General features: G+C 54.7%; 1 protein-coding gene across 17 annotated transcripts in view; it reads left to right on the top strand.

Annotated features, from left to right (window-relative positions):
* Nucleotides 1–12,919, top strand: part of TJP1 (tight junction protein 1) — a 140,792-nt gene that overhangs the window by 109,824 nt on the left and 18,049 nt on the right. For all 17 annotated transcript variants that reach the window (XM_077318323.1, XM_077318331.1, XM_077318322.1 and 14 more), the window contains 9 exons: nt 839–1,118; nt 2,672–2,775; nt 4,034–4,202; nt 5,164–5,308; nt 9,693–9,835; nt 10,404–10,509; nt 11,882–12,032; nt 12,224–12,332; nt 12,680–12,899. In XM_077318323.1, coding sequence (XP_077174438.1) covers nt 839–1,118; nt 2,672–2,775; nt 4,034–4,202; nt 5,164–5,308; nt 9,693–9,835; nt 10,404–10,509; nt 11,882–12,032; nt 12,224–12,332; nt 12,680–12,899 — 1,427 coding nt within the window. The remainder of the gene's footprint in view (nt 1–838; nt 1,119–2,671; nt 2,776–4,033; nt 4,203–5,163; nt 5,309–9,692; nt 9,836–10,403; nt 10,510–11,881; nt 12,033–12,223; nt 12,333–12,679; nt 12,900–12,919) is intronic.

Raw genomic sequence — 12,919 nt, 5'->3', positions numbered from 1 at the left:
CTGATACAGAACAAGAACAACAATAAAATAGGCACTCTCCAATTGTGTTTTCCTTCCCCCGTTCTCAACTGGGACCTCTCATGAAGATAGGTTCAGGAGGTAGCCATGTTGTCCTGCAATTGCAGGGGAGGTATTCCATTTGGCTCCACCACCTGCAGACGCTGATTTTTTTGGGGTGTCCTTCAACACTCCCCCTTAAATTCCAAGCGTGCCAGAAAAGTTCTGAGTCTCAGGTGGGTTGGAGCCCCCTGGTTTGTGGAGAAACCCACTCCTTTAAGGAAATCACTTGTTCAGAGATTCCAGAATGTCAGAGGCGTGATCACAACTGGCTTTGTAATGCAGCTTCCCCTGAATGCTTGGAACGGGCTGGTCGTTGACCTTTAGGACGCTAGTAAAGCATCTTTCCCCTCTAGGCTTGTTTAATGGACTCTGCCGTTTTTATCACCCTCTGTCTTCCTCCGATATTGCTTTGGCCTTTGATTTTCAAGGACGGGATGTTTTTAATGGCTCCCCTGCTGCCTTGAGTGCCCCTTGCAGGAGAAGGAAGAAAAGGAAATCAAATGGTCTTGTTTTCCTCCTGAGAGAGAGCTTTCAAGGGCAGAGACAAGCAGGTGGTTTGCCATCCATGTGCTAACCAAGGCAGATCCGCCCTGGCTTCCGTGATCTGACCAGATCAGGTTAGCCTGAGCTGTCCTGGTCCGGTCAGACCAGAAGAGGTACTTCGTCGCTGCCTGTGACCCTGGACTTCCTTGGGGGTGCCCAAGCGACGGCAGCTCCATGGGGCCTTCAAAGCAGGAGAGGAACCAGGGTCCTGATCAAAATGCCGTCTGTGTTCCAGACCATCAGGAGGATGAAGAAAGTTCAGATCCCGGTGACGCGGACGGAGCCGGACCCCGTGTCGGAGAACGACGAGGACAGCTACGAAGAGGAGGTCCCGGACCCGAGGAGTTCCCGCGGTGCTACGAGCGCAAGCAGAAGGCACGAGAAGAGTTGGGTGAGGGACCGAAGTGCCAGCAGGGAGAGGAGTCTGTCGCCACGGTCAGACCGCCGGTCGGTGACCTCCAGTCAGCCTGCAAAGCCGACGAAAGTCACGTTGGTGAAGTCCAGGAAGAATGAAGGTACGTGCTGGGAGCTTACACAACTCCTGTAGAAGACAGCAGTGTTGTTCTTAATGAATCGTAGAGTTGGAAGGGACCTCCTGGGTCATCTAGTCCTACCCCCTGCACTATGCAGGACACTCACATCCCTCTCGCTCATCCACTGTAACAGGCCACCCCCTTGAACTGCGTGTGTTCGTGTGTGCAGGCCACCTTGTGTCCCTCCTGGGAAGAAGAAGAAGAGTTGGTTCTTATATGCCGCTTTTCTCTACCCAAAGGAGGCTCAAAGCGGCTTACAGTCGCCTTCCCATTCCTCTCCCCACAACAGACACCCTGTGGGGTGAGTGAGGCTGAGAGAGCCCTGATTTCTCTGCTCGGTCAGAACAGTTTTATCAGAGCCATGGCGAGCCCAAGGTCACCCAGCTGGCTGCATGTGGGGGAGCGCAGAATCGAACCCGGCATGCCAGATTAGAAGTCCGCACTCCTAACCACGACACCAAACTGGCTCTCAGAAGAAAGGTGGGGGTGTAAATGAAGTGAGTGTGTAACCCCGTCACAACGTTCAGCCTCCTTTTCGTCAGTTTTGGGACCTGACCTCGAGATGGTTAACGTAGCAAGCTTTTCAGTTGCACGGAACTCTTGAGCTGCTGAGAGCGCCCTGTGAAATCTGAAAGCTTGCTATGCTGGCTCCGGTAAAAACGCCTTTCCTGAAAATACTGAAACGGGGCTACTACAAGCAGCGCCCTTGACGCAGCGTAGCGTTTTCTAGGTAGGGAGAGCCAAGCTCCGTCCTTCAGATCACATTCTCTCCTTCCCCAACGTAACTTTTAAAATGCAAATTTGGCAATTTTTGCCTACCTGGGGGGGGGGGGGAGAGGGTGATGCTAATTGAGCTTGCTCTACTGCTGGCAGACCGCGTGGCAATTCTGCCGGCTGTTCCTCCTCGGAGAGTGAATTTGCAAAACGATCTCCCTCTATATAGCCCTTCCTCAATTATACAGATGACTGCAGACTGCCGGCTAATGGCAGCGGGTCGGCGTGCCAGTTGCCGGGAGAGCGCGGCACTAATTATGCAAATTTGAGCTACAGAGCCATTCAGAGCGGAGTATTTCGTCGTCAGGGAATGGGATAACGGCAGCACCTTCTGGCCGGATGACCCCATTCCGGGAAAGTCCTCCGTGCAACTTTTTACGTTGGCGGCAGAGACGTTTTCAAACTTTCTCCATCCCTGTTTGTTAAAAAAAAAAACAACCAAAATAAAAAACAACGGCACTAGCGCATAAGCGCATGCCTGCAGTGTCAGCAATGCGCCGGCTCCTGTACAGAGGGCAAGAGGAGACATGAATTGTGCCTGGAGGATTTGGAGCACTCCTGAGTCAAAGTTTTCATGTGGGGATGCTGGCAGGGGCTCCTGGGAATTGTAGTCCATGGACATCTGGAGGGCCGCAGTTTGACTACCCCTGGAATAGAGGAATGGGGCGGGGTGGCCTGGGTGCCAACAGCAAAGCTCTCCCCCCTTTTAACAACTTCAGTCTTAACATCTCCCCCCCTTTTGTTGTTGTCGTTCTACACAGAATACGGTTTGCGCCTGGCCAGCCACATATTCGTGAAAGAAATCTCCCAGGACAGTCTGGCGGCGAGAGACGGGAACATTCTGGAAGGTGACGTTGTCTTGAAGGTAACGCAGATGCCCATTCCGTACGCCCTTTTGGTGCTTGTGTCTTTTGGCTGGGGGCGGGGGACGCCCCACACCTCGTGTCTCGGTGGCGTGACGGCCTGCAAGTGCCCCGGCCCCCTTTCTCCTCCCCTGCCCCGGATTCTCTGGCAGGAACGGCTGCAAAGAGGAGAAACGTCAGCTTCCTCTTTTCCCTTCGCAAAGCTTTGCTCACTTATGCCAGGAAGAGCTGTGACTCCTTAATGTGGACGTCACCCGTGCTGGACCACAGGCACAACCACCCGCAGGGCCCAGATTTCGTTGAGCAGATCTGCTCCTCCTCAAGGCAGCGCTCCTCCTGGCCGGACTTGGAGCTCAGTCACCGCGGCTGGCACATATTAGTCCCTCCGGAGCAGCTCCACCACCCGTTCTCCAGGCACAGTTCTTAATCCCATGGATATAACGAAGGCCCCCGGGCAGGTTCTCCCTTCCCCTCCTCAATGCTGCCACAATCATCCCTTCTCTGGGAGTCTGAAGCCGTAAGCCGGCCAAAGTGGGAGTGCTTTTATGCGCCCGTAAACCCGCGCTTGAGTTTATTGCTCCTGTTCTAGCCGTGGGCCATAACAGCCCAGCATAACCATCCGCGCTAGAGCAGCGCGCTCTAACAGAAGGGTTGGAGCACTTTTTACGCGACGGGATAAAACGTTTGAAAGTTTAAAGCTAAGGCGGTAAGGAATAAAGGCAGCTACGGCGACAAACAGAATCCATGCGACAGCCTGGAATTGCCATGTAGATGAAGGGCTGGGTTTTATACCCTGCTTTTCACGATCTGAGGGAGTCTCGAGGCAGCTTACAATCGCCTTCCCGTCCTCTCCCCACAAGGGACACCCTGGGAGGGAGGTGGGGCTGAGAGAGCACTGAGAGATAAAGCCAGAAGCGAAAAGAAGTGGTTTGTGTCATTGAGACCGTTCTTTCTGGGAAATAAATCCCTAGATTCGCTTTGGCTCCAGTAAAGTTTTCCAGGAAGATCTGTTTTGCCGACTGCAGTGCCGTGCCTCGGCGTGCTTGGCCCCCACAGGATTCCTGTTTTTGTCCTCCCCGCGGCTCCGAAATGGGAACGGCCCAAACAACCGAAGGGGCTCTCCTCGCTGGAATGCCGGCGAGTTCCTAGGCAAAGCGAGCGACCCCGTTCTCCTCTCCCGACTCGTCCGAGCCGCCGTTTCCGACAGACCTGCCGACTTCCCCTTCAGTTCCTATCAGTAGTCCTTTTGCTCTGTTGCAGATAAACGGCACAGTCACGGAAAATATGTCATTGACAGATGCCAAGACCCTAATAGAAAGGTCAAAGGGCAAGCTGAGGATGGTGGTCCAAAGGGATGAGCGGGCCACTCTGCTGAACGTCCCAGATCTTTCTGATAGCGTTCACTCCGCCAATGCCTCGGAAAGAGATGGTGAGTATCGTCTCCGTTCTCTCCCCCCCACCTCTGCGCCCCCGGACACAGCTAGGGGTGGTTCCTGCCAGGGTTGTCAACGCTGGACCGTTAAATGCAGCGTCTTGTGCCTTGGTGCTTCTCTCAGCTGAGTCCAAATCCCCCCTCGAATGTCGGGGTCCCCAGCATGGTGGCTCCGGGTGCCGTGACACCCACCGACCCCTTTAGAAAGTGAGCGGGACGTTTGTCCCGTTGGCTGTGCCAATTTAGCAGCAGCTGTCTCCACGGCACAAGGCTCTTTGCCACGTCTGCCGTTTTGCGGCTAGCTGACCTCCGCCAGCAGCTGCTTTGGGGTTCACCCGCCACGTCCTGTCAGAATGGCAAAGGTGCTCGGAGGCTCCAAAGGTTGGGGGCCCCTGCTGTAACAGAAGTGGCCCCAGCAGAGGTTGGGGGAAGATTCCACACTCAGCTGAGCCCAGCGGGGTAGGACACGTCGAAAGCCTCAAGCAGAACCAGGGCCTTTCCGGTCCTGACCCCTACCTGGTGGAAGGAGCTCCCAGAAGACCCGAGGGCCCTGTTGGAACTATCCAGGTTCCGCAGGGCCTGTGAGATGGAGCTCTTCTGCCAGGCATTTCGGGGAGGCCAGGATTAGGAAGATCCGATGCGTCCGTGCTCTGAGCCATCCCCCTGAGGCATTCGGGGTGCATGGGGTTCATTATTTTGGAGCGGGGAATCTGTGGGTTGAGGGGTTTTCCGGGTGCTGCCGGGGCCTCATCGCATTCTGTTTCAACGGGCCGGCCGGACCGAGAGCGGCAGTCGAAGTGACACAGCTGTCATCTTGTTTGGGAAACACGGTTCGTAGGAAGACTCCCCCACCCCACCCCACCCCCCAAGCTGTAGACTGTCTCCATTTTGGGTAGGGTCGCGCCATCCTTTTAATTACAACCATCTCATGGGGAAAACCCCGACTTTTATTTAACAGACATTTCAGAAATCCAGTCGCTGGCATCCGATCATTCCAACCGATCCCATGACCGGCCCCACCGCAGTGGCTCCCGATCTCCTGACCAGCGGTCGGAGCCTTCAGACCATTCCAGGCATTCTCCTCAGCAGCCCAGCAACGGCAGGTGACGGTCGCCACGTGCGGTTTTCGGCATTGACTTGCGGGGTGTGGCGGCGGACCGGCTGGGGGCGCATGCGGGCGCATGGGACCGCCGCCAAGGGCCGGGTCTGCATGGTGCTGCATTTAACTAAGAGGGCATGACCGCGTCACTGGGATCTGTGCTCGGGTTAGGAGCATCAGGAGAGCCCTGCTGGGTCAGGCCAGGGAGGCTCCATCCCGTCCAGCCTCCCGTCTCAACCAGAGGCCAGCCAGTTCCTCTGCAGGGCCAACAACAGGGCAGAGAGGGCTTCATAAAGACACGAGAAGAGCCCTGCTGGGTCAGACCAAGAAGGGTCCATCTAGTCCAGCCTCCTGCCTCACCCAGGGGCCAACCAGTTCCTCTGGAGGGCCAACAACAAGGCAGAGAGGTCAAGGCCTTCCTAAGGACATCAGGCTCGTGGCCCATCTAGTCCAGCCTCCTGTCTCATGCAGCATCCAACCAGTTACTCTGGAGGTTAAACAATGGGCAAGGGAGGCTGGGGCCTTCACAAGAGCCTCAGAACAGCCCCGTTGAATCAGAGTAGTGGTCCATCCAGTCCAGCCTCCAGCCAGTTTATCCGGGCCTGAAGGCTGAGGCCTTCCCCCGGCTCTGGGATCCAGTTGCTTAGTGCCTCCAACTGTGGCGGCTTCTCTTAGTGCCCATGGCTGGTAGCCACTGACAGACCTCTCCTCCATGAACCAGTCCAATCTCCATCGGAAGCCATCTATGCCTGTGGCCATCCCCCCCCCCCCCCATCTTCTGGCAGCGAATTGCACATTTTAATCACTCATTGTGCGGAGAAACATTTTCGTTTGTCCATCCTGACTCTGTCGCCCATCCACTTCACGGGACGCCCTTGGGCTCTAGTACGGTGGCCAGGAGGGATGAGGATGCTCTCAGCCGGACCTTTCTTTTTTGCCCTGTGAGGCTGCCGTGAGTCATAAGACTCTATAGGTCAGGCTCCCGGGTCGCTTTTAGGACGGGCCGTGGTTCACTGACAGGTCAGCTGTTCGGCCTCAGGCTCAGCCCTCAGGTTCTGCAGTGCAAAGGATTAGGCGCCAGGTGCTGTGAAAGGCCTCAGTCCCTGGAGAGCCATTGGCCATCCAGAGTAGACAGCCCCGACCTCAACGGACCAAGGGTCAGACCCATCCGGAGGCAGCTCGGTCGGTGGGTTCACCCTGACAGGCAAGATTCAGCTGGCAGGAGTTAGGCTTGACTCCCAAACGAGAGTGGAGGAAGGAGGCAGGTCACGTTCTGCAGATGCACTTCATTTCTCGAGGGGAAACGGGTCCCGGTTGTCTGGGGAATCCGTTGTGGTTCCGGGAGATCTCCAGGAATGGCCTGGGAGTTGGCACCTGTACTCCGTACCCACTTAAGGCGCGCCGAGAGACGCTAAGAGCACTCAGGCGGCCGCCCGCATTTTTGTGGCGTTGATGGCCGGCGACACGGAAATGCGCGCGTTTGATTGGCAGAAAGGAAATTGGGGGAGAAAAGAGCTGCCACGGCTGAAGCCGACCTGGAGCTGGCTTCACTTGATTGGGGACTGAAGGTTATTTTAAAATCCTGCAGCGTTAGGCATCCTTCGGAGGGTGGGAGGGAGGGAGGGAGACAAACCCCGGCCCATCCTGACACAGCACATGTTCAATGTAAAAGCGGTCCTGGCAGAACACATAATCCAGCCGAAATGACACCTTTGGTGATTCATGGGAAGCGCTGCTGTAATGTTTAACAGCATTCCGTCACCTACCAACAACCACAGGCGTGGAGACGCTTCCTTTCACCGTCTTTATTAAACAGTGAAAATTGAACGCTTACTAGAAAGTTCAGCTGTTGGGGGCGGGCTGCGTTTTGTATGTTGCTTGCCCAGCTCTCCTCTCCCCCCCCCCCCTTCAAAGCTTTGGCTATTCTGCCTGCATTGAGTTCCCTTGTGCAAAATGTGCAGGGCTGTCTCATCTGCTTTTCGGGGGGGGTATCATGTATGAGCCAGTGTGTGGGTGTGAAGTGCTGTTTTGTCGCATTCCCACTTTGGTGAGCAAAGCGAGGGGTGTTTGGGGCAAGTGAGAAGCAGAGGAGAGTAGCTGGATCAGACCAGTGAAGGTCCATCTCGTCTAGCTTCCGGTCTCTGTCAGTGGCCAACAACCGGGTAGAGAGGCTGAGACCTTCTCCTGAAGGTTGCCTTCTGACTCTGGGATTCAGAGATTTAGCGCCTCTGAACATGGAGGTTCCCCTCAGTCAACATAGACAGGCTTATCCTTCGTTAATCTGCCTCATCCACTTTTATTCCCACGGCCATCGTGACCTCCTCTGGCAGCCAATTCGACATTCAGATCGCTTGCTGTGTAAAGTGGTGTTTCCTTTTGCCCACCCTGAACCTACTGCCCGTCAGCTTCCTCGGATGACTTTGGGGGGGGAGGGAGAAGAATTTCTGTTTGTCAGGCCTCTACGGATGCCATCCGAAACTGTCCGTGATGACACGTGAGGTTTGCTCCTCCCTGTCCCGCTATAGGACGCTCCATTAGCCAGCCCGAGTTGCACGTTCTCCTTGAACCTTGACAGCTCTGCCGTGGGAGTTGGCAGCTGGCAGGCGTTCCAGTCGGCTGCCCAGATGCCAAGCCAGTAGGGTGGCACCGGTGACAGAATTCTGCAGCTGGCCCGCTTGGTGTTTGGGGCTGAGCTTTCCGCGACTTTTCCTGACCCGTAAACTTTTTCCTATGTCCCGACCCGTCCTTCGCGGCAAAGCGACAGCAGCTATCACCCAGGTGTCTCCTGGCAAGAAGTCCAGCAGCTTTCGGTCTGCAAAGGCTTCTGGTGACAGTGACAGATCGAAAGGCGTGAAGGCCAGCGGACTGTGAAGCCGAGACTTACAAATGTCACCCGGACCCCATAAATAACGTCAAATAACTACGAGAGGCTTTGGGAAGATAAAGGACCCTTTGGTTGGCCATTTCCTCCCATCCAAATTCTGGGCAGAACTGACTCGGCTTCAACTCCCAAGGTCTGACTAGCCTGGACCACCCAGGGCAGGGCCGGCAGACGGGTGATTGGCCCTGCCTCTGCGTTGCCACCCTGCACCTCCCCGGGGGTCTCCCATCCAACTACCAATCAGGGCCAGCCCTGCTTAGCTTCTGACGTTTGATGAGGCGGGACTAGCCCCAGCAATCCACCTCAGGGCCCATGAGTGGGGTGGCTGGCCGTGTTGCCTGCCTCTGTCTAGCAGCCCTTGGCTCCCTTGGGGAGGGGGACTAGCCGGGGCCAATTCTGCTTGGCTTAGAATCCTAGAATCCTAGAGTGGGAAGGGTCCATAGAGGCCATCTAGTCCAGCCCCCTGCTCTACGCAGGATCAGCCCAGAGCATCCTGAAGGCTTCTGAGATCTGTTGGAACCAGGGCAGCTTGGGCCAACCCGGTCAGTTAAAGCGCTAAATACTTCTGTACGTCCCCGCAACTCTTGCTTTTATTCTTGTGTACTCCCTCAAGAACCTGTCAAAAATATATCACGGTTGGGTTTTTACTTTTTCAAGTTTTACCCCGGAAAAAAAAATTAATTCTGAGGGGCTTCCCATTCCCAGACCTGACTGCATCAGCCCCACTCTTGTGCTGTTCCCATTCCCAGCCTCTTTGCCCAGGCCGTTCGGAAGCAGGAACTCTGAGTGTATCAATAAAACCAGAGTCCAGGGGCACCTTTAAGACCAACAAAGATTTATTCAAGGCGTGATTTATTCAAGGTGCTTGCACCCGAAAGCTCCCGCCTTGAATCAATCTTTGTTGGCCTTCAAGGTGCTCCTGGACTCTGGTTTGATTGTGCTACTTCAGACCGACACGGCTACTCATTTGAATCTGTCGAAGTGTATCAGATATGCTGGGTTGTTTTGGGACAGCTGTGCCGATAGTAAGGCCATGGTGCCCCCTGGCTGCAGGAAATGGTTATGCCAGGAATAGAAGGCCTGTTGGCCACATGGGTTCAGATGGGCCGCCATGTCAGTCTCAAGCAGCAGAACAAAGAGAGTCCAGGGGCACCTTTACGACCAACCAAGTTTTATTCTGGGTACAAAGTCTGAGACCAGCGAAGCCCTGGAGAGGCTGAGCAGTTTGATTCCTCAGCATCCTCTTCTGCTTTAGTTCCCCAGGGCGAGCGTCCTGGGACTTTCCTCCCTGGCCAACCTCCAATTTTTTAGCACAAAACTCCAATTTTTTAGCACAAACACCCCCCCACACACACACACACTCACACACCGTGTGCCTTGCTTTTTGTGCCAGAGATACCATTTTGATTGCAGAGATTTTTGCTGGGATTTTCGCCCCAAGTCTAAACGGGATTTGTGTGTGTGTGTTTTTTCCTCCTCCTCCTCCCCCCCCCCCTTGGGGTTTCAGCCTCCGGAGCAGAGATGACGAGAGAATAGCAAAGCCAGGGGCGGTCTCCACGCCTGTGAAGAACATGGAGGACCTCCCGCTTTCGAAATCCGTGGATGAATCCGTGGTGGAAAGGAACGAGAAGCAGACCCCACCTCTTCCAGGTCAGCGGCGTTCGGGGAACGTTCCTCGCAGGAAAGGGGACAGGATGAGCCAGAAGGATAAACGTGAAGGCCTTAAAGCCTCAATCGGGGGTCCCCGACCTTTTTTGAACCAGGGGCACCTTTGGGGTTCTGGCCCAGGGTGGTAGGAGCCGCCCCAAAAGGGCCTCCGTGGGAGGCTGAGAAAAGTCCTTATGCAGGAGGGGACAAGAGGTGTAATTTTAAATATTTATACCAGGGAAAAGGAGTGCGGGAGAGAATAAAACCACTTATTTTAACCGGCGGAGCTGATGGAAACTCCCAATTCTGATCGGAATCTGATCAAAATTGATTCCGGCCCCCTTCTGGGGCAGAACCCCACCGGATTCCACCCACTTTCTAACAACACTTGATGGGGGCCAGGAAAGGGGGTGCCCCGTTGGGGACCCCTGGCCTAAATAAGGTCACTAATACTGCGAATTGAGCCTTTCCCAAGGGTGGACGGACATTTTCTTGTATTTGCCTTCCATGTTACAAAAAGCGCAGCCTGGCCCATCTAATCCGCTGCCTTTTGTTGTGTGTTTCCAAACAGAACCAAAGCCAGTCTATGCTCAGCCGGGACAGCCGGATGTGGATTTACCGGTTAGTCCGTCCGACGGCCCTCTACCGAACTCGACCCACGAGGACGGCATGCTTCGGTAATGGAGTCGTTGCTTGTGTGGCCGCCACCCTTCCGCCCGTAGCTCCGCGAGCCCGTTCTCATCTCTCCAGCACGGAGAAGATCGCCCAGTGGTCAGGCAGGAGCCCCGACTCTGTGGCTCGGCCCTCTTGCAGAAGTGCCGGGGAGACCCCGGGATCCACCTGCTTCTCCAGAAGGACCCCCGCCTTTTAACAAAGTTCAAGTCCGGCGGCACCGTGAGGACCAAGAAGGTTTCATTCAAGGTATAGGCCTTCAGGTGCATGCACACTTTCTCAGAGACCACGAAATGGGCGCTTTCCAGTCCACCCAGATAGGTAAAGTTGCGATCGGTAGATTGACGTCCAGCGTAATGAAAATGTCCGGCAGATCGCAGAGGTGCCCAGCTGAACTTATAAAAATGGCCCTCGTTCTCCCTCCTTGATTCTGGAATCTGCTAAACTTTTCCATTACGCCGTTCGTTGACGTACTGCTCGGACTTGAATTATGTGTATGGACTGAGGCCGCTCCCGTTTCAATGCATCCGAAGAAGTGTGCGTGCACCAGAAGGCTGACAGCTTGAATAAAACATGGCTGGTCTTAAAAGTGCCACGGGATTCGGGTTTTGTCCGGCTGCTTCAGACCAACGTGACCACCCCACGCGTTAGATTAGTTACCGGCTCGTGCAAGGTCAGCCACTGTTCTGTGGACAGGAAGTGCCCTTCCTTAGTGATGGTGTCCAAGCGAAGGCAAAGGGCAAGTGAAGGCAAACAGCACACATATACACAACGCCATTTTCAAAGGAACCTTTTCCCCCAAGACCTTGGTAGCCCCCAGTTGTCCCCGTCTGCTGCCTTAAGGCAGGGGTAGTCAACCTGTGGTCGTCCAGATGTTCATGGACTACACTTCCCATGAGCGTTTGCTGGCAGGGGCTCATGGGAATTGTAGTCCATGAACATCTGGACGACCACAGGTTGACTTACCCCTGCCTTAAGGGGTCAGTTCTCGTTAGATTAGGGAGGAGCGTGTTCCAAACCTGGTCCAGGTGCTCCGGGGCAAATAATTTCCCATGCCAGTAATTGCGACTTGCTTTAAAGTGCAAAAGAGCATGGTTTGGCGTGCTTGAGTTTTTGCACCTGCGTGAGTTTAGTTCTGACCAAGACGCAAAGCTGTTCTCCAAATGGTCAGGCCTCCTCTCAATATACCCGTGAGCCAGGCCAGAGTGTTGTGGCTTCTCTGTGCTGTTCAGAATGAGAAGCTTCAGGCTGAATTCTTCAGCTGACCCGTTTCCCGAAATATTTATCTGCCACGGAAGTGTTCTTGATGGAAAGGGAACCTTCTGTCGTCGATCTGATGTGTGCACGCGGCTTTAAAAACGCTCCCTAATCTTTCAGGCCCAGCATGAAGCTTGTGAAATTCAAAAAGGGGGACAGCGTCGGCTTGCGGCTGGCCGGCGGGAACGATGTCGGGATCTTCGTCGCGGGCGTTCTCGAGGACAGCCCTGCCGCTAAGGAGGGCTTGGAAGAAGGAGACCAGATTCTCAGGGTAGGCTGCACTCCTCACAGTGGTGTGTCCGTACTCGTGAAGCCGCGAAAGCTCAGAGAAAAGGGCAGTCAGCTTTCTTGACTATATAAAGGTATCCGCAAGGCAACGACAGAGGATGCGTAGCTAGGGCCTGGGAGCTGTGCAGCGGTTTTTGGTTGGGTTGGTTTAAAGCCCCGTTGCTTTCGTACCAGGTCAATAACGTCGACTTCACGAACATCATCCGCGAAGAAGCCGTTCTGTTCCTGCTCGACCTCCCTAAAGGGGAAGAGGTCACCATCTTGGCGCAGAAGAAAAAGGACGGTAGGTAACTCCCTCAGAGAAAGAACTCCCCTGTAGAGTCCCAGAATCACAGGGAGTGCTGAAGATGTGGTATTTATGGCTGGAGGATGCCATGATGGCCCTAGGGATAAACAGCTTTCAAAGAGTCTGTCCGTGGCTACTAGGGAAAGGCCTTGGCCTCTGTGCCCTGTTGTGGGTCGTCCAGAGGCAGGACGCTGGACTAGAGGGACCATCATCCAAAGTCATAGCTGTCTTTAACTGAGCACCTGTGGATGTCATGTGGGGCTGGGAGGTTTTTAATTCAGGAAGAAGTTTCTATACCCCTTCGGAAAGCACTGAAACGGTACCTTCTTCTCTCTCCACTGCAGTTTATCGGCGCATTGTGGAGTCGGACGTGGGAGATTCTTTCTACATCAGAACTCATTTTGAATACGAGAAGGAATCTCCCTACGGGCTCAGCTTCAACAAGGGCGAGGTGTTCCGGGTGGTGGACACCCTATACAACGGCAAGCTGGGCTCCTGGCTGGCTATCCGGATCGGCAAGAATCACAAGGAGGTCGAAAGAGGCATCATCCCCAACAAAAACAGGTACCGTTTCGGGAAAGCGA

Source organism: Paroedura picta, chromosome 18 (assembly GCF_049243985.1).
Source record: "Paroedura picta isolate Pp20150507F chromosome 18, Ppicta_v3.0, whole genome shotgun sequence".
NCBI classification, from domain to species: Eukaryota; Metazoa; Chordata; class Lepidosauria; order Squamata; family Gekkonidae; genus Paroedura; species Paroedura picta.
Note: the sequence above shows the minus strand (reverse complement) of the source record. Positions and strands in the feature narration are given on the sequence as shown.